This window comes from Theobroma cacao, chromosome 8 (genome assembly GCF_000208745.1).
Source record: "Theobroma cacao cultivar B97-61/B2 chromosome 8, Criollo_cocoa_genome_V2, whole genome shotgun sequence".
NCBI lineage: Eukaryota > Viridiplantae > Streptophyta > Magnoliopsida > Malvales > Malvaceae > Theobroma > Theobroma cacao.
Window position 1 is genome coordinate 4192669 of NC_030857.1, and position 19682 is coordinate 4212350.

Consider the following 19682-nt stretch of genomic DNA (forward strand, 5'->3'; position numbering starts at 1 on the left):
TTNTATATATTATAAAAAAAATTAATACTTTAAATTTAAAAATTAATTAAAGTTAATTAATATTTTTAACTATAATTATATTTAAATCAATAAATTAATTATTAATATTTTCATATATTAATAATTAAATTATAAATAAAAATTAGTATTTAAAAAATAAAATAAAATAAAAATTTAATCATAATAATATTTAATCATAATAATATTTAAATTAAATTAAATATTAATATTTAAATTAAATTCTAAATTATTAATATTTAAAAAATATAATAAAAATAAATAATCATATAAATAATAATTTTTTTTTTATTTTTTTCTTATTTCAAAATTATTATTACTAATCAAATACCACAAGAAATCATAATAATTATCTCTGTCTTATTCTTTTTATAATACCAAATTAAGTAATAATTATTTTATTCTATTTTCACATAATAACTATTTTATTTCATTCCTATCTATTCTGATAACTAACGTAACCTTAGAGAATAATACATCCTGTACTCAAGGGAAGACCTCAAGTTCTAAGAATGGAACTTTAGACTATAGATTTTCTGTACAAATCTTGTTATCACAACAGGGAAAACTGAGACCAAGTTGTTCTCATTGCTTCTATTTTCATTTCAACTTGTACATTTTCTTATGAACAAAGGACATGGTGCTTCCAACACAGCACGTTTTTCCACCCTGGAAAATCACTATAATTGTTTCAGTAACAATCCTTTGCACAATCAATCAACACAACATCACTCTATTAACACTTGATTGATCACTCATCATATACAAACAAGCTCCCGAGACACCTTCAGCACCTGCAACCATTGCCCCTGCGTTCATGATGTTGTTGGTGTACATAATCCCAGGTTTTAAATCAAACCTTATGACCTCTCGGTTCCATCTTTGGTCCAACCAGCACAGCTTACGCCAAGCTGAATCCAACAGGGTTTACGTTTTAGAAGTTTCAAATCCTTTTGAAACTATCTTAGATTTTGCAGGGGTACTACTATCATCAACATCCTCAAGATCACTGAAAGAAAAATCTTCTTCATTCTCCACACAAATTACAGCCCCACTGTAACCACCAAATTCAGAATCATCATCCTCTGGCCAATCAATCTCATCCTCTTCAAAGTTTGGAATCATTATTTTAGAGGATGGACCAACCAAACAATCCTTATCCTCAGTGTTTGACACTGGGTTTTCCTCAATAACAGACTTGTCGACAAATGGCATCTCAGTACTTTCAACTGGATGCTTCTCAGTCTCATAATCTGTTGTGATGCTGGATGCAGGTTCAGAAGCATATGTCCGGGGTGACATGGTCTCAAAGGCAAAATAACTGGATGAGGAAGGAATAAAATCTTCGTGCATGATACTAGAGCTGTCTCCTAAGTGGGAAGTGCTTCTTCCATACCAATCAGTTTCAGGTTTCGTTTGCTTCTGCAGCTCTTTCATCCACAATGCTCTAGCTTCCACTACCTGCAAGCAATTGATTAAGCACCAAAGAATTAATCAACAATCTTGTTCCAGTTCCATGACACTACACGAAATGTAATTGTACTGAGCATATAACAACTTCAGCTAAGAATTCATAAAGAATCCAAGAAAAACAATTTGGTAGAGGAATTTGTACAATTTAGCATAACATTCTCGACAAACAGGAAAGAATAAATTTAAAAAGGAAAAAAAAGGAAGGAATAAAACTCTTGTCTGACATCTTCAGCACATCAGATATGACATAGGAGCCATGACACCACGCCATAAAAGGTGGCTTGATTAATCTAGACAAAACATGCACAGAAGAATTTCCAGTGGATCAGTAAACTCACACAACAGTTGAAGCACATTGCCAACCATGTATACAGAAATGATAATTGTGAATCCACAGGGCTAAATCAGCTAGAGGACAATAAACAATGGATGTCTAATTTGAGGGTTGATGCAAAGGCAATGTGCAAGAATAAACATCTAGAATACTCAAAAGATGTGATATTAATAAATCATCAGACTACGCTAATCCCAGATTGACTCTAGCTAAACAACGCAAGATTGAAGTTTAAAATGTAAAACTGTAACCTGAGCCAGGAAAAATAAAACAAAAAAGAAAAAGAAAAAGATATTAGATTAAAAGTTTTCAATAAGGGTGATAATCATACAAACATTTACTTGGGCCCATTATAAAAAAAAAAAAAATTGCCCCCCTGATGATTTTTGTTTCTATGAGAAGGTTTCTATGAGAAGTAACTGACCTGAGGTGTGGACAAAATCTCTGCATCATTCTTGTTAAGCCTTGAATGCAGAAGAACAAAATAAACTTTCCAAAAGTAACTGTCACTCATATGGCAAGGACAAAGTTCAATTCTCAGAGCTGCTAATCTCGGAGCAAGATGTTCAACAGCCATAGCATGCTCTTGTTGGGCTACTGACATGTCAAAGTCTAAAACAAGGAAACAAAGAAAAAAAGGCAGAAATGCACAACCTCAGCATTGTCATTTTTGTAAATCTATACATCATACATCATAAATATATTCAAAATGAAATCGCAGAAATTATAACCACAATTGAAGTTTGTAAATACAAATTACCAAGGCAAACAGGCAAAAATTACATGAAATGTGTTAGATTGAGCAAATATAATATAAAGCATTCTTCTGCATTTAAAATTTGAGCACAGAAGGTGGCTCTCGATCAAAATTGCAGACATTAAAAAAATGTTTTCAGACCAATCACTTGATGAGAGAAGCAGACACTTACACAATGGTTCAAACCTCAAACCAATTCGATAATGTAAAGAGCAGGAACTGAGACTTAGGATCTTAACCACATTTACTTTAATAATCATAAACATTTTTATTTTATGATCCGACATCAACAAAGTCTTCAACAAACAGAGGCTTGCAAGTATCGCCTAGGAAAGGACGGTAAAATAAATTTGGCATTTTTACAAAATGGTTTAGAATTCAAACTATTCAGGGTTTACTTGAATTTCAAACAAAATTTACATTTTGATCGTTTGAACTCTAACCAACTGAACTTAAAGCAAGAATTACCATGGAAAAGAGTGCGAATGCGTAAAAATCATATAAATAAACAATCAAATTAGAGTACTATGCAACGAGATCAACTTAATTAGGATTAAAAATAAATAAAATTACCATCCAAGTCCTCATCGGGATCAAGAGGGAAATCCAACCACGTTTCTGGGTGATGCGCGATGTTCCCCGCGAACGTCAATACCTCATCTGTTATACCAACCGCATTGAACTCTTCATTCTCCTCCTCATTTTCATTTTCCATCTCGTTTTCTTCCTCATTTTCCCCCGATCCAAACGGAAGATAATCCGATGCCATCTTCGACAACCTCCCACCGATCTCAGCGAAATCGTTCCTAATCCTCGCAACTGCCGCAGAATCAGACGGATCCTCTTCGTCCAAGGAGATAGATTGATCCGACGGCTCAAACCGATTCAAATTAGAGAATGATCGATCATTTGATTGACGATTGAATTGCTTAGAAGAACGCGGCGGGGGCGGCGGCGGAGGAGGAGGTGGCGGAGCGAGAAAGGAAGCGACTTCCCAGATTTGGCGTGTTAGGGTTTGTTTGAGTTCAGTTAGGTCTTCTTTGACGCCACGCGATTGGAGTTCCGCTACTTGTTCGGGGGACAATGATTGTTCTCCCGCTTTGGTTTCTTCGTTTTGAATCTTGTTCCTCGGAGGAGGCGATGATAGAGACTCCTGCGTTACGACGTCGTTTTCCTCTCCCGAAGAAGCTGATTCATCGTCGTCATTGTCATCGTCATCGTCGAGACGAAGGGAGTTCGCCAGCGAGCGAGCTAACCATGACATGTTTTTTTTTTCCTTCCCTTTTTTTACTTTTTTGCTTTTTGGATTTTTAGGGGTGAGGGAAAGTGGTTGATTGAAAGCTTGGAGGTTTAAAAATGGTTGCCTCATTTGTTTAAAAGAGTGGGGCAATCACATGGTTTTGGACCACCGTAAGCACAGTTGCGATTCAGGTTTATGTTTTAACAGTTATTGCCACGTAAGAACAAATGGCGACGCTCACAGTTTCTTTTGTTTACTGCTGTGGAGGAAAAACCATTGGTTTTCTTTATTCGATTTTTGTTTGCTTGCTGCTTTTGACTTTCCTTTTTCATTTTCAAAAACGACTCCAAAATCCAAAATTGGTTGTTACTCAGAAAGTTGGACTCAGCTTTAATCCTGGGCCTCAAGCTCAGGATACCGGGCTTTGGGTTTCTTTATAAGACTTTTGGGTCGTTTTTAATTGTTTCGTGGAAAGAGCCTATGGGCTATATATACTATAGGTATCGAGTACCAAACCACTTCATTCAATTCTTTTTTTCACTTTCTCTTGGAAAGTTTTTAAGAATTCAAGGAAAGAAAGGGCGGCTTGAATTTCATATGGTTGATTTAAAAATCAGTTGAAAATATTCTACTTGTTAGTTTTGCAGGGAGGATGATTCTAAAGCAGGTGTCAATAACTTAGATTTTATTATGGAAGTGGGTCTAAAGACAATCAACCGCTTTTGGCTTCGTTCTCACCCTTCTCAACCGAAATGTGGAATTCCAATTTTAAAGGCCGTCCTTTACTTGAGCTCTGACTTTATTATGGAACTTGGTGCAGACGCAAGCTCATGGACAAAACTGGTAAAACCAAATTAAGGGCTCAAGGCAGAACATTAAGAATGTGAGATATTTTTGAGTGGATAACACACTCTCAGGAGTCAAGCACTGCGTTTGACCAGGTTCTACTCAAGGCTATGCAAGTTGGTTGAGGTATTGCCATTTTGCCAATGCCGCCAAAAGGCTTCCCGCTGGCTCTACTTTTTAGGTAGACAAGATTTTCCTCCTTTTCCCCCTAAGCGCAAATGTGTCTCTTTTCTATGGCAAAGGGGTGTGAGTCTGCACGCATTCGTGACAACAAAAGCAGAGTCCAGGGCCCTCATCCCCTTGGAACCTTGGATCTAATCATTCTCAGGTTTATGTACGTACAGGTCTGCAACTAGTATATACTTTAAAGTATCATCAAAGTTGAAAAATCCTTCCTAATAGTATGGTTAGCACGTTCAGGTTGATTGATGTTAAAAGAACTAGGTAAGGTTGTTCTTTTCCTCCACTGAATATCAAGCTTCCATACTAAAGTCTTAAGTTTATGTATGCTTAGAGGTGGTAAATGGGCAGTTCAAATTGGATTTTGGTCAGAGTCACTTTGAGTTAAAAAGAAAATTGGTCATTTTAGAATTCAAGTTGTTTTAATTTGGATTATTTCGAGTTCAAAGTCTTTCAGGTAGGTTTGGATTCAAGATATTTTAGTTTCAGGTCTGCCATGTCAACTCTACTAAGCGGCTCTAAGAATTCTAGGTTCAAGATATTTTAGTTGGACATTGGAGAGTTGCAGCAATTACCACTGCTTCCTGCAGAGAAACTTCTCTTCAGCAAAAAGTCTCCTTCAAGCTACAGCCTACAGTGTGATTTAAATGATTTTCTTTCTCAAATGTAGAGATATGATTCAGCCCGTCTTGAAAAGCTGTGTCAGATTTACTCAACAATCTTAGAATCAAATGCCTTTAGAAAAGGATGGAGGGCTATGTGAAAACACATTTCAACTCAGGCAGTTAATTCAGCAATTCAAATTGTATATCATGTAAAGGAAACAAATAGGTTGTACATGTTTTATCTGATAGCCAAAAGGCTTACAATTACAAACTCTACAAAGTTTAAGACTTAAAAGACTGAAAACACCTCTTTCAACCAAAGGTATAAATGTAAGCTCCCACAAAACCTTACAGAGATGAACGAAATCTAGGGATCAGTAAGACAGGGCAAACCCAGAAAAACCAACTACAATTACAAACGACACAAATGCCAACAGGAATCCCCTCCTCACATCATTTCCCTCTATCATCACTGCACCACCTCCACTCAACTCCTTACCAGAGCTTACAGTTACATTTCTCTCTTGTGGATTGAAACAACAAAGCAAACAGTGACACAAACAGATTGAATCACAACCTTGCTGGGAATTATTGGAAAATATTGGCAGAAACTTGAGCTTACAGTGGATTGTTGACTACACAGCGTCCAATTAGCTCAAATCCACATTATGCTGCTACTTGATGTGAAACAATAACATAATGGAAATTGTTTAGTATGCACAAGAGAGCAAAGGGTACCTCAGAAACCCCGATTGACCCCATTCTGAGTTCTCCAAAACCGGAAGCTCATCAGCCCCATTGTCATATTGGACAAGAAGAAAAACAAGAAAGTCCTGTATATCAACAAGCTGTTATTTTCCTTCATTGAATCGTTCTTGTAAGCTTACACTTGGAAATAAAAATCGTAGCCGTGTAATTTAGGCTACACAATTTCAACAACTCTGCTGACCGTTGCTTCAACACAGGATTGTAACCACTCTGTATAACTAGAAGTAGCTTTGCAGCCAGACCAGCATCCACAGCAAGTGAAGCACATTCCTCTGGTGCAAACTTGCAAATGGCCCACAGTATCGACAATGCAAACTGAGTACAGTTTTCTGAAGCTTTCATCAATAGTTTCACCACATATGGTATGGTGTTTGGACAATCTTTCAAAGCCAATCTTCCTTCTGGAATACTTGACAAAAGCTCTAAAATATACAGGACTAATTCCAAACACTCATTATTCAAACCAGGCATCAGCTCAACCAAATGAGGAACTGCCCCAACATTGACAAAAGAGTTCCTAACTGATTCATGAGAGCAAATTGTCTTGAGCAAACTCAGTCCAGCCAATACCCCATTTGGGCGCTTCTTATTTTTCACTAACCTCAACAATCCAACTAAAAGACTCAAACTTGCAACATTTTCAGACGCAGAATCATTCCCTTCCATCAACATTCCAATCAACCTCGTACAGTTGATCTTGGTCTCAATCGATCCTTCATTTAAAATATCCACCATTAAAGATATTTTAGCGGGCTGCAATAAATCAGACTTGGAATCGAAATCAAGATTCAAGTTCACAAGAACTCCAACTACCTCTGACCCAACAGCATGAGTTGTAAAAGGACCTAACAAAGATGAAATCAAACCAACACCTCCACATGCCACAACTGTCTTCTTAGCTGTCCCATGAGCTTGAACCACTTGCCTAAGCTCCTTAAGAGCTTGAACTCTGGCTTGACCCTTAACTTTCTTCAAATTCTCCAAGATCTCTTTGACCCTTCCTTGCACATCCTCTGACCTCTTCTTCATGGCCAAGTACTTCTGAGAAAACCAACTATAAATCAGCTGCTGGAGCGTCTTGTTTGGAGTCACTGAATTATCCCAAAGCTCTTGCATTGTGGTGGGACAAGTGTAATGGCCTAAAGAGAACCATTTAAGAATGTTGGATCTCTCATAGGTTTGGCCAGTGCAAAGAGTCACCGGGTCTTGCATTGGCTCCAGAGAAATTGGACATATGAAAACCGTTGGGACATCCATGGACTCAAGCTCTTCAATCATCACCTTCAGATCCAATTTCTCTGAAGCAAAACCAGTGGATATTACCCCACCACCGCCCCCCAAAATGCCATCTTTCACAGCCGTTTCTAGATCTAGAACTTGGCTTTCAAGCTTCATGTCAGCTTCTCTTCGAGTAGATGGTTGATACATTGGCATTTTTTAATACCCTTTTAACGATACTAGACTACAACAAGAAGAGAATCTAACAAAGACCCTTTTTTTCCCCAAATAAAACAAAGAGAGCTAATTTACAAGAAAACAAGCACCGAGGAAGACATATCACATCTAGTAAACAAGAAGCGTGCGGGAAAGAAAAAAAAAAGAGAGAAAGAAAAGAGAAGTAAGAGAAGACCCTTGAGAAGGCAAGTTTTATTGTATCTGTCTTTCTTTCTCTTTCATTGGCAAATCAGAAGCCACAATGCCAATCAAAGGGGACATCTTTTCTTCCCCATTCTTTTGCTTTTCGTTGTTGTTTGCTTTATCTGATCTCTTTCTCTGGTCAAAAGGGTAACCTCCTCCTCCTCCTTCAACACTTATACCATCACCATCATCAAAGAAATGATGGTAAAAAGAAAATGCAATCTTCTTCCCTAATACCAAAGCTCTTTACTACCTACTACTCAAATACCCTTACTCAACTTCCTCCTCAAGACTCTTCAAGAAAAGGGTGAAATCATCACAACCCCAGACCCAGATCAGCTAAAAAGGACAAAGTAGTGAAGAACAATCAAAAGTGAAAGAAAGACATGAAATTTGTATAGGAAAAAGAAGAAGAAGAGATACTGGGCATTATTAGAGACATGAAAGAAATGGAAGAATTCAACAATGCCTAGTTATAGAAGGAGAAAGAGATTAAAAAGAATAGAAAAGGTCAAAGGCTATCTTCTGCACAGTCTTCTCTACTGCTCTTCTTTTGGGGCAGGGCAAGGTGATTAAATTGAAAACCCAACAGAGATAGAAAAATTTTATTTTTTGAAATTTTAAAGTGTATTATTATATTTCTTGGAAAAAGGCCGGATACCGGCGATTGACCGGCTGTAGGCAGTGATTTTAACCCTTGGTGACTGTGCACCACACGTGCATTCATATCTTTAGTCACCGTTCTATCCCGTTCTATGAGTTGATTTTGAATTTCTTTCAAGGATTTTCATATTTTTTACTAATATTATTTTGCCTTGAGTTTTGAACAAAAAAATTAAAAAAAAAGTCTTTGGCTTTTTAAATTTGTGGGAGTGATGGCCCCCAGGCGAGAGGGGATAAATTAGAATCCAGGACGCAACCTCAGTCTCATGGTCAAAAAACGGTAAATGGTGTTGCCAAGAGAATAATTACAATAGGGAACCCCACATCACGTCCTTTTCGTTTCCTATTTCCATAATTCACATACAACCTTGGTTCGACCACTAAGACCATCATGTTGCCTTCAAATGACATTCGTGTCCCTTGCAAATATTTTCAAGACCAACAACATCTTCAAATTTCATTTAACCTAAAATTTTAAGACTCAATAAAAACAATTGCTTGAATTTATGAAGGGAGATCAATTCTGTTCCAAATGAGGGGCAGACTTGAAATTTGAGGAAGAATTGGAATGAAATACACGTTTGGTTGGACCCATCAAGGAGACATGGACCCCATAGCTAACCTAAGCCTAATATATACTCTTTTTATCAAAAATAAGCAAAAAGATTAATTATTAGTTCTTTTTTTCCTTATTTCCCTATGCGATTGCAATTTGCAAGCATCATGAGATAATTAATAATTACTGACCAAAAAGGGTCATCAAAAAATAAATAAAAAAGAAGTGCATTTTTTTCTAAAAAAAAAGGCAGTATAAAAATTTAGAAAAAAGAAAAACAAATGGATAAAATAGAAAGTGGAACTGGAATCCCCGTGGGGTGGGGGGGCCCAGGGAGAGCGTGCCTTGGTTAAAGTGCCAGCTCGGCTTTTGACCGGTTGCGGTGGGTTCGTAGATCGGTAGATGTACGCTTTTTGGGGTTTTGATGTTTTTCTAATTTTGGGCTTCTTTCCGGTCTTCGGTTTTGACCACTTTGATTAGCGCTCTCACGCACTTGGCTTCCACGCTGTCCATCACGACACCGACACGTGGCTGTGGGAACCGTGCGTCTCTGACTCCCTGTCACTTTTGCTCTGGCTTAATTCTGATTAATTTTGTTTATTAGTAATAATTATCGAAGACATTGTTTGTTGTCACATTTATGTACGATTATCCTAAAGAGGTGCCGAATTGGGATTTGACTAATACTATTGAATTCTTCTAAGAACCAACACATGGGCTGGCTCGGGCTGGATATTTGCTTAAGGCAACCAACATAGTTTTTGGAGGCTGGGAGCACATGCCGGACTCTTAAAATTTAAAGTCTAAAACAGATATAAAGCCCAGGTCCATGCGCCGAGCTCGTGAACTCGAATCCCAAATCAGTTAAAGGAATTGCTCAACTATTTCCAATCTGTAGAACCAGTATCTACGGACACTCGATGATTAGACTCAAAGCTCTCAGGTTTCCTATATAGGCGATTTAAATGGAAAAGAAAAAGAGAAAATAGAATTCTCCGATATCCACCCAAATAGATAATGGTGAACCAGAAAGGTGAGGTGCACCTAAATGGAAAACCAATGCTAGCTCTTTTATATTTTGATTGCAACAATGGACTGTATGAAAGTTTGCGTTGGTCTCCAATTTTGAGACTGAATGAAGTGTTCAATTGTTTGTGCTCTACGCAAAGTGGACCTCGGCCTGGGAATTGATTGAAGAAACTTCCCCTATTATCTGATCAAGTGCAGCATTATCTTCAAGTATTGACGTATGAGAAATGCCAGCGATTCTTATCACCTTAAGTGGTTGGCTTTTCTCATTAGCCCATAGTGACTCTAGTGCTAACAGGCTCACCAAGTTCACAGTCCCGTCTCCATCCCCGTAAACAACCTCTGGCTGCTCATCAAACCCTGCTTTTCCGTAGAACAACGTCTCTGCAGTCTTCACGCCCGTCCCGATTATACAGGTAACAGAAACATTAGGTGGTCTTAACTCCTCAGTCAACGGGAGGATTCGTGATTTATAAGGAATTACCCCTTCTGGAAACCCAATGTCATTCAAAAATTGAGGGATATCATGAGCTGAATAAGCCTCGCTTGGAGTAAAAACAAGAACTTTTCCAGGGCCAAACAGCGTAGGAGAAGGCATGAGCCAGAGGTTACTTTCAGAGCTCCTTTGTTCTCCCCTTACCAGCAATGGATCAACCAGGGGCACTCCAAAAGAACTCCCGGAAGCAAAAGTGAGCATTTCTTGAACTGTGCCACCCCAAGGAGCTGAAAGTGCAACAAAGTGTTTGATAAACCGTTGGCGCCAAGAGGCTGAATTTCGGTTGAGAAGTTGGAGTACGTAGAGGCCCCCTAGGCTGTGGGAGAGGAGAATCACTGGCTTCCCTCCATTGGAAGCGCTTGCTTTTTCAATCAAATCTTTCAGGTCTTGCAAGAACTTGGAGCCCACATGGGATGGGTGGCCTTCGGCTGCCAACCCATATCGAAAGTCATACGGAGCTCCGAACAAGGTTTCACCACTGACATAACCAATCTCTTCCAGGGACTCTATCAACTGTGCCATGTATGCTGTGAGCTGCCTGCACATAGTAAGATTTCTTTGTCAAACACCCTATAAAGCTTTACAGCCGATAATTACACTGAAATTAAGTGGTATCATTCAGAAATAAATTTACTTGAGATGAGGGTCAAGGTAGAGAAGGGACTCAGTAGAACCAAATTCAGGGACCCTGGTTTCAACCCCCGGAGCATTGCGGTAATCATCTAAATCACGGTCATAACATAGCATCATACGTTGAGCAAAGCACTTGGTGAATGGAGCCAGCAACACACTGGGGTCGAACCACAGCCTGAACCATCCTTCTTTATCCTTGGAAATTGGATACCAACGGTCACAAAACAGGTCCAAGGGCTTGTAGCCAGTTGTTAGCCGCGCTTCAAGTTGGTTCCCGCCGCTCCCTGGTACCAGGATTAGAGGGTGAAGGTTGGTAATCGCTTGGCATAAGCACAGCATCATGGCAATTGGAATTATAGCCAGCTTGATGCTTAGTCCCTGCATTTCCCCGTTTTTCCTTATCCGTTATCGACTAGTTGCTGATTTACTAGCAATCGATCAAGGCAGAGTACGGTGGGCAAGTTCTTGTGGCGTTACAATTGTTTCGTGGCCGTTGAACATCCCCTCATGCAATAAGAGGTGGATAACGTGTCCACGTGCTCACGATGCTGGTTTGACTAACTGCCTGCACATCAAGCAAGCGATGTCCATACGAGCAGGAATTGTTTAGCTTACTGATCGAAGTTGGATGTATATAATTTTACCTAAAATTCTAAGCTTGCCTTTTTTATTTGTTTTGTTAGATTAATTGCAGCAGTTCACAGTTTTAAGAGTCTTTTATTTTTTTGTGACAATGAAGATTAAACTTGTATACCTTACAAGATAAGGGGTAACGTGATAATTAAAATATTAAAATGTCTCCCTCTTTTGCTTTTACGGTGCATCTTAAACAAGATATGCAGCAGCAAGTTGAACTCTAATGAGTTGAATCATGAATTTTTGTTATTCATTGCAAATGTAGCACCCACAGTTTAGACCTAGATTACTTCAAACAATATAATGTAAAAATTGCAATTTGAAACCCATGTTGAGATGGGTGTTACTATTGAACCAAGGACTTCACATATAAAAATTAGAATGCAAGACATTAGCCCAACTTACACAGAATTCTGAGCATTTACACTTTTTAACAATTCTGCATGTACAACAAATTCCATACAAAGGTATTGCAGTGAAGCATCATCTAGTAAAACAGAAACGATTCATTGAATTTTTTTTTCTTTTAATAAAAAAGAATGGTTTACAAGCATGGTAACTGGTAAGCACCTAATAATCAACCTAAACCTCTTCAAAACTTCTCCAGTTACTTGCATGTGCATGAAACATTTCATAGAGTTCTTCAGCCTTTGGACGATCAGTAGGATTTTCTACAGTACAACGATGGAACACATTAATAAGGAATCTAAGTGATTCGATTTCAGATTTTGGTCTGTCCAACTCTTGAGATATTGCAAACTCATCCAGCAATAGTAATGCCTCCAGTTCATCAGTTAGTGGAGGTCGTTTGCCCATTTGAATAAAGTCATGCATTTGATCATCAGAAAAATCGAAGTATGGAATTTGCAGAGTTAATAATTCATAAATCAAGCATCCATATGACCAAATATCCACTTCCAGTCCATATAAATTAGGTTTCTGCATTGTCCTTAAAACTTCTGGAGCCATCCAACGTGGAGTTCCAACACAAACATTAGGAGGATGTATTCCTGTATGAGCTATACAGCATTTATGCAAGAAAGAACGAAGAGGCACTGCTCTATCAAAATCACAAAGCTTGACAATAGGTGTTCCATCAGCCCTCTTCTCATCCAAATCAATCAAAATATTGTGGCTTTTTATATCCCGATGAATAATGTGTTTAGAATGTAGTGCTGCCAATGCACAAGCAACATCGTGGGCAACACACAACGCCAAATCCAATGGGAAATGTTTCTTGCCAGCTTTCAATAACTTCTCTATTTGGCACTTCAAAGATCCACCTTTTACATACTCCATTAAAATGGCAGACTGTATTATGCGATGCTCGGGCCTTTCAGCCGCTGAGGGAACCCACTTCGAAGATATTTGATGCCCATACAATTCTACAATGCAGGAGTGTTTCAAAGCTCCTAACATTCTTATCTCTCCTAAACAACTATACTCAAAGTTTCTAATCTCATTCATTGAAGTTCCGAGGACATTTACCGTACGCACCTTTGCTGCTGCCTCAACTGAACCAAATGAGCACTTAATGAGGGACACATTTGGTGTCTTTTCAATTTTTTCACTTGTGGACAAGGAAGGAAAACAATCAGGGTCAAGATTGCATTCATTTGAGAGAAAATCTTTGGTCCGAGTCAAGGGAATGTATCGGCAAAAATATTCTGGATCCATCTCTTCTCTTATGTCATCAGGATGGCATGCGTCAACTACCATGCGGACCAATAAATCACCTTTTTTGACAAGTACTACATTCCAAGCATGTGGATAGAAGTCAAGGTATCCCCTGACCAGCTCACAAGGCACTGGTGGTACCATACGATCACACAAATACTTCATAAGCAATGCTCTGTGTCTACACACACCAAACTGCATAGTTCCTATAGGAACTACAACAGAATTCAGTCTTGACTTGGTAGAACATAGTGATTTATCACAAAGATCAGCAATGCTGATATCTTGTATAGTACCAAAATTCCATTCGGTAGAATCATTTACACAATCATTATTTCCAGTAGCACAGCTGCAAACAAATGGCTTCTGATAGTTTGAACCAGACACTGCTTTTCGAGTCTTTTCAATGGAAAAACTTCTATCACTGCCTCCAAAACGATTCGATACAAACAATGCAAGCAATGATGCAATTTGAAGGTTATCCATTGGAGTTGGTTCCCCGTTACTGGCTAAGCCATTTAATTTCTTCCAACTGGATATCAAAGCTTGAGCAGAAAGAGTAATTGCATCTAACTGTTCATCCCTCTCCCTGTCAGCAAGAATGACTTCACGTGAATCGAGATGCAGAATACGCTCATAACTCTCAAGTGACATGAAAAGCCGGTCACGTCCCGCATCATAAAAGCCATCTGGGATCCGGTCTTTAACGCTACAAAATGAAGTATTGTTATACTTGCGTGATAATGAAAAATTACCATCATTTGGCTTCTGATACTTGCATGTCTTGGGATTATCATCAAGATCACAACTGGAATGCCTCTTTGACATGCAACTACTGTTGAACGATTCTGAATATGAACCTTTCCCCTGGCTGGAAACAGAAATTTCATCTTGCTCATCATACTCCTTTTTGCCCTCTTTTATGGCTTCATGATCCAGGCAAATGCAATTTTCTCCGGAGGCTAAAGTTTCCTCCACTGCATTTTCTCCAATAAATGAATTTTCACTCTCACCCTTATCATTCTCATCACCGTTCAGATCTACCACATACAACTCACTTTGCAAACCAGTCTCAGAGCTAAGAACATCTTCACCATTCCCTTCACTTTTCAACTTCTTGTAATTTCTTAACTTGTCTTGTTGTCTTCGCTTCCATCGCTTACCCGAACTCAAACTCTGGGATTCGAATCTACTTTTCCCAGATTGACTCAACATCTCCAATGAGGTATTGCCTCGAGGGCAGTCACTAGAAACACTCACTTCTTTCTCTTCAACACTCTCACATACACCAACAGATAAACCTTTGCCATTACTTTTATTCCCTTCCAAATCACAGCTTATCCATCCGGGTATATGGATTTGACAACAATTCATAATTTTATTGTACCCAACATTCAAATTCTTAAGCCTATGCATTGCCTCTAATTCTAGCGGCCTCAAAGAAGTTAATCTATTATTGGACAAATCCAAGTTCTCCAACTTATTCAACTTAGACAAACTCGAAGGCAGCTCCATTAGCTTATTATGAACAACTTTCAAAGTGATTAACTCATTCAAATTACTAATTTCAGCAGGCAAGTTCTTGATTTTATTAAAAGAAATATCGAAAAATTCCAAATTCGTTAAGCATCCAATCTCTGATGGAAGGTACCTGATAGAGAAGTAACACAAAGTGAGCCTAGTCAAGCCCTTGATTCCAGCGATCTCAGTCAATGCAGTTAACCTCGAAGGCTGAGGAGGGGTTCTACTGAGCTCGAGCTCCTTCAACTCGCTGAGTTCGCGAAACGAGACGCGGTTTAACCCCGGCGAAGAAATCTTCATCTTCAAGGACTCTAATTTTGCCAAATTCCCAACCACGGATGGTAACAGATTAATCTCGTTACCGAAGAATTTCAAAAATTTCAATTTCCCAAACTGGGAAACTGCCTCGGGAATCAAATTAAAATCATTATTGTACAAATAAAGCCCCTCGACAGAGGAACCGACCTTCTCTTCAGGGTTGCCGAAGAAAGAGAATTCTACGGCTTTCCCCGACACGTCGAGAGCTTTGTCTTCGGAATCTTCAACAATGTTCTTGTCCTCGATCGAAGAAGCCATTATCGTTTAGTAAAGGCAATGGCGGCAAAAGCGTGGGAACAAGGCGAAGACTTCACAAGCAAGAAAACTAGATTGAACCGTTGGAGTGGGGGGGGAGGGCGGGGGGGTTCTTTTATAGGCCGCCTTGAGTCGGCAAATCCTATATAGGATTCAAATTGGGCCATTAATGGGCTTTACCATTTCTTTCTAACCCTGCAAATTTCAATCGGGTCTCTTTTTTACATCTTTTGACATTTGGAATAAGAATATATTTATTTAAGATGTAATTTGAATATATTTATTTAAGTTGTTTAATTATTTAAATTTTTTTATTTTTTATTATATTTAATCAAATATTTTTATTTTAAATTAAATAAATTTTTATAATAATGATTAACTGATAATAATTAATTAAAATAATATTTATTATTTTATATTCATGTGATATTAAGAAAGTAAGTAAAAAATATTGCACGATCATATCATCATATCGCTCAAAATATAGCATCATTATTTATTATATTATATCAACATATCATATCAGCATTATATAATATAAAATAACAAATAACGTTTTAATTAACGATAATTAATTAATTATTAATTATAAAAAATTATTTGATTTAAATAACAATATAAAATTTTATTGAATGTTAAAAAAATTTATTTAAAATTTTCAAATAATTTAAATTTTCTTTAAAGATATAATAAACTTATTTAATATTTAAAGTTGACGTTCCATTTTTTTAATTTTTTTTAAAAATTATTCAGCAATGTGAACGTCAAAGAGGCAATATATGCGATAATTCTTTTCTTCTACTGCTATTAGCCTAACAAGTTGTTATTTAAATTGTCTTTTACAAATATGAAAAGTATCTTTCCTTTTCTTTTTGTTATTATTGACAAATAATTGTCTAAGACGTTGGATGCTAGATTTTTCTTGAAAGTTATTTTCGTTCAGATGTACTTGTCACTATGTTTATCCTTTACTTTTATCAATTATTTAATGATCTATTTTTCATGAAAAAAATTAATCTTTATTTGATGTGACATAATATATAAAGAGAATAAATATGTATGAAAAATATGCATTCGAATATTTAACTTATTAATTGATACATATGATTTTTTTATTTAAAAAATAAAGTTCGAATATCTTTTTTGTCAAATAAAAAAAATATGTATAGAAAATGTTTAATTGTTTATTAACTATCACTTTCTAAAAATCAAATGCAATCTGGATTATGAAGGCAAATTGACGTTTAAAACTGAAATTATTGTTAGCTATTGTTTTCTTACAAAGTGATCACTGACTTTTAGTTTTAATAAATCCTTGGACCACTTTGTACACCTTAGCGAATGCGCAAGGTAAGACACAAAGCGTTGAAAAGCAAGCGTGACGTGAACGTTCATACCACATGTGGCTTGTCTTTGTTCATTAATTTGATAATACGTGAGTTTAATGCTAATTAGTTTAGACAATTATGCATTTTTCTAGAGTTTTTAAGAGTCAAATATCGTCATTGTGAAGTAAAAACAAGTTTGTGAGGATAAAAAATAAAGAGGAAAAACCGTACAATAAAGTTACCTAAACTTGTGAAAATATGAATAAATGTACAGGCGCCCACGGAGAATATTGTTTTGGTTTACTTCCTCGTCAAAGGCACTGTCGGTTTGGGAGACCAAACTTAGAACACTAATTATTTGGACATTTGGAGCACTTTCCACGGCTTGGTGTTCTTTGTTATTTTTTTTTTAATCCTGAAATTCAAGGCTTTTAGTTGAAGCTGTGATGATATTTTTCTTAACTAGGACCGGAAAGGTTGGAAAAATAATGAAAGAAACAGAACCCTAAGTTGTAATAACTATAGAAGTGTAATATGACCCTCTCTTAAAACTGGCTAACGCCTAACCATCGAATTAAGAACAACAACGGTATTTGATGTTCCTAACTCGTAGAAACCTGATCGTGATCATTGAATTAAATATTTAATTATCAATACATAAACTTTATTTTATATTTACAAGATTTTTTTATGACAATATGAGTTGAATCAAGTAAATATAAATCCATTGACACAAATTTAATTAACTCGTAAACAAAATAATCCTCCTCCTAATTAGACTTTAACATGTGTTATGCAACTAGTTCCCATGTACATGTGAAAATTCTAATTTCCTCAATCAAATTCTTATCTCTTAACCGAATCCTCTTTCCAAACCTATCGTTTGCCTTCACTTTCATAAAAGTAGATAAAAGAGGGGTCCTTTGAGCAGGTGTAGCCGGTTGAAATTGGGCCAAGAGATAAGAAGGGGTAAGGAAGGGGAGTGTGGTTTTGCAATAGAAAGTCAAGCTATCGAGGTATTTTTTCAGTCAAGTTATGGCTGCTTCTTTAATGCTATGGCACACTCCACATATTTGTTCTTATCTAATGGTTTTGTCTAATCCTGCGTGCTTTGGAAAAAGTCCAAACCCAACAGCGATCTTCCTTCCCAATTTGATAGTTTCTACTCAACCACCATCAATAAAGCATCCTAATTACCTCAACAAACCAAGCCTTCTCCTACCTAACTCTTCTCCTCGCAATTCATTTTCAAGCTTTCTTTCTTTGTTTTTATCAAAACCCCATCTCGAATTTTCGATCACTTTCTGATAATCAAATCTCTAGAATTTCTATCTCAGCTTGCAAAATGAGAAGCAAAGGACATAGCTCTAACAGGTTCGTGCGGTTCATTACAGTTCCCTTTAAAATGTTAGGCAAAGCTAGGGATCTGTATGTTCGGAGTTTGTCAAGTTGTGCTTCAACTGTCAGATACGGACAAAGCTCGGGCGGGTATACAGGGCAATACTCAGGCTTGCCAAGGAGCTTTAGTGCAAGCTCAGCGGCATCATCTAACGGCAATGAAGATTTCAGAGAGCTTATTAGAGCTGCATCGGTTAGGAGTTTGGGTCATAGTAATGAAATGGAGATGTTTCTGCAACAACAATTGAGGCAGATGGGATCAAAAGGGTTGCCAAAGAGTTGCAGTGTAGGGATGGGAAGAATTGATGAAGACAAGCCTTGTGAATTTGAAGAAGAAGATGATGTTGTTGTTGATAAGTAGCAAGATTTTTTGTATCCGAGAAGCAAAAGCTATGCTGTCAACAAAAGAAGTGTTTTGTTTTGATTCCTTTTGATTCTGTAATTGCATATAAGGGAAGTAAAAGAACCTCTCTTTTCCCTCTTAATTGTCCTGCTTCTTTTGTTGTTTTGAGATTTTTTTTTTTTTTAATTAGAAAGGTGTTGTCAAGTATGATATTGTTAATGGAATTGCTTGCTTCTCTCTTTTGAGACAACCACCCCCAAAAGAATCAATTATACTAGTATAATTTAACCCCCATCCATATCCTAGAGTGGAAAAAGCACAACATCTATCATCTTTCTAGATATATGTTTTGCAGAAGTCTAGAACAGCAATGAAGGCCAACATTCAACAACAAAACTGATCTGCTCCCTGTAATTAATCAAATGCCAGGCATGCTTTGCAGGAAATGTTTTTGTATTTCAGCTTCAGTGCATCAGCAAATTACCTCTCTTTTGCAGTTGGAATTTCTTTGCAATTGGAATGAATCTTCACATATTTGCAATGGGGAGAAGCACATTTTAGTCCAATTTAGAAGCGGAGACTATTGGATTTTCCATATTCGGTGCACTGAAGTGCCTAACTGTAGTAGAATTGGCAGTGTCTGAAGCCTTCACAGAGTCCTTTGCATTGCCAAAGTTGGAGGCATTAGCCCTTAGCACATGAAAACATAAAGGGCAGAAAACCGTCAAGGCATAGGAAAAACATGGAATCAAGGCGTTTCTATCACTAGTTCCAAATTTAATACTTTTCCTTCTTTCTTTTTTTGGATATGACTTTTCCTTCTTTCTCATTAAGGTTTTGCTGGGGTCTAGCTGGCAGATCATGAATTGGAAGGTTATCAACGTTGGCTCCACGTTGAGAATGATTTAATTAATAATGGGAAACATAGTTAACATACACAAAGCGAATTCCAAATTGCTAACCAATGTCT

The 19682-nt window shown here is 37.3% G+C and overlaps 5 protein-coding genes across 5 annotated transcripts; 1 reads left to right on the top strand and 4 right to left on the bottom strand.

Moving 5' to 3' along the window:
• On the bottom strand, positions 569-3917 carry LOC18591946. The gene is made up of 3 exons (XM_007018393.2): positions 3156-3917; positions 2250-2437; positions 569-1479 (listed from the first exon to the last, which is right to left on the bottom strand). Exons 1-3 carry the CDS (start codon positions 3844-3846, stop codon positions 946-948), a joined length of 1413 nt encoding a protein of 470 aa, XP_007018455.2. The 5' UTR covers positions 3847-3917; the 3' UTR covers positions 569-945.
• Positions 5634-8436, bottom strand: LOC18591947 (U-box domain-containing protein 30). The gene has a single exon (XM_007018394.2). It carries the CDS (start codon positions 7653-7655, stop codon positions 6315-6317), a length of 1341 nt encoding a protein of 446 aa, XP_007018456.1. The 5' UTR covers positions 7656-8436; the 3' UTR covers positions 5634-6314.
• Positions 10047-11943, bottom strand: LOC18591948 (lecithin-cholesterol acyltransferase-like 1). The gene is made up of 2 exons (XM_007018395.2): positions 11238-11943; positions 10047-11141 (listed from the first exon to the last, which is right to left on the bottom strand). Exons 1-2 carry the CDS (start codon positions 11618-11620, stop codon positions 10238-10240), a joined length of 1287 nt encoding a protein of 428 aa, XP_007018457.2. The 5' UTR covers positions 11621-11943; the 3' UTR covers positions 10047-10237.
• LOC18591949 lies at positions 12264-15711 on the bottom strand. The gene has a single exon (XM_007018396.2). The coding sequence runs from the start codon at positions 15644-15646 to the stop codon at positions 12455-12457; it is 3192 nt and encodes a 1063-aa protein (XP_007018458.2). The 5' UTR covers positions 15647-15711; the 3' UTR covers positions 12264-12454.
• LOC18591950 lies at positions 18033-18965 on the top strand. The gene has a single exon (XM_007018397.2). It carries the CDS (start codon positions 18317-18319, stop codon positions 18728-18730), a length of 414 nt encoding a protein of 137 aa, XP_007018459.2. The 5' UTR covers positions 18033-18316; the 3' UTR covers positions 18731-18965.

Coding starts and splice junctions, on each gene's coding strand:
- LOC18591946 (XM_007018393.2), bottom strand. CDS start 3,846: ATGTCATGGTTAGCTCGCTCGCTGGCGAACTCCCTTCGTCTCGACGAT. Junction 2,438..3,155: donor TCCCGATGAGGACTTGGATG/GTAATTTTATTT, acceptor TCCTTGTTTTAG/ACTTTGACATGTCAGTAGCC. Junction 1,480..2,249: donor AGATTTTGTCCACACCTCAG/GTCAGTTACTTC, acceptor AATTGCTTGCAG/GTAGTGGAAGCTAGAGCATT.
- LOC18591947 (XM_007018394.2), bottom strand. CDS start 7,655: ATGCCAATGTATCAACCATCTACTCGAAGAGAAGCTGACATGAAGCTT.
- LOC18591948 (XM_007018395.2), bottom strand. CDS start 11,620: ATGCAGGGACTAAGCATCAAGCTGGCTATAATTCCAATTGCCATGATG. Junction 11,142..11,237: donor TACCTTGACCCTCATCTCAA/GTAAATTTATTT, acceptor TACTATGTGCAG/GCAGCTCACAGCATACATGG.
- LOC18591949 (XM_007018396.2), bottom strand. CDS start 15,646: ATGGCTTCTTCGATCGAGGACAAGAACATTGTTGAAGATTCCGAAGAC.
- LOC18591950 (XM_007018397.2), top strand. CDS start 18,317: ATGAGAAGCAAAGGACATAGCTCTAACAGGTTCGTGCGGTTCATTACA.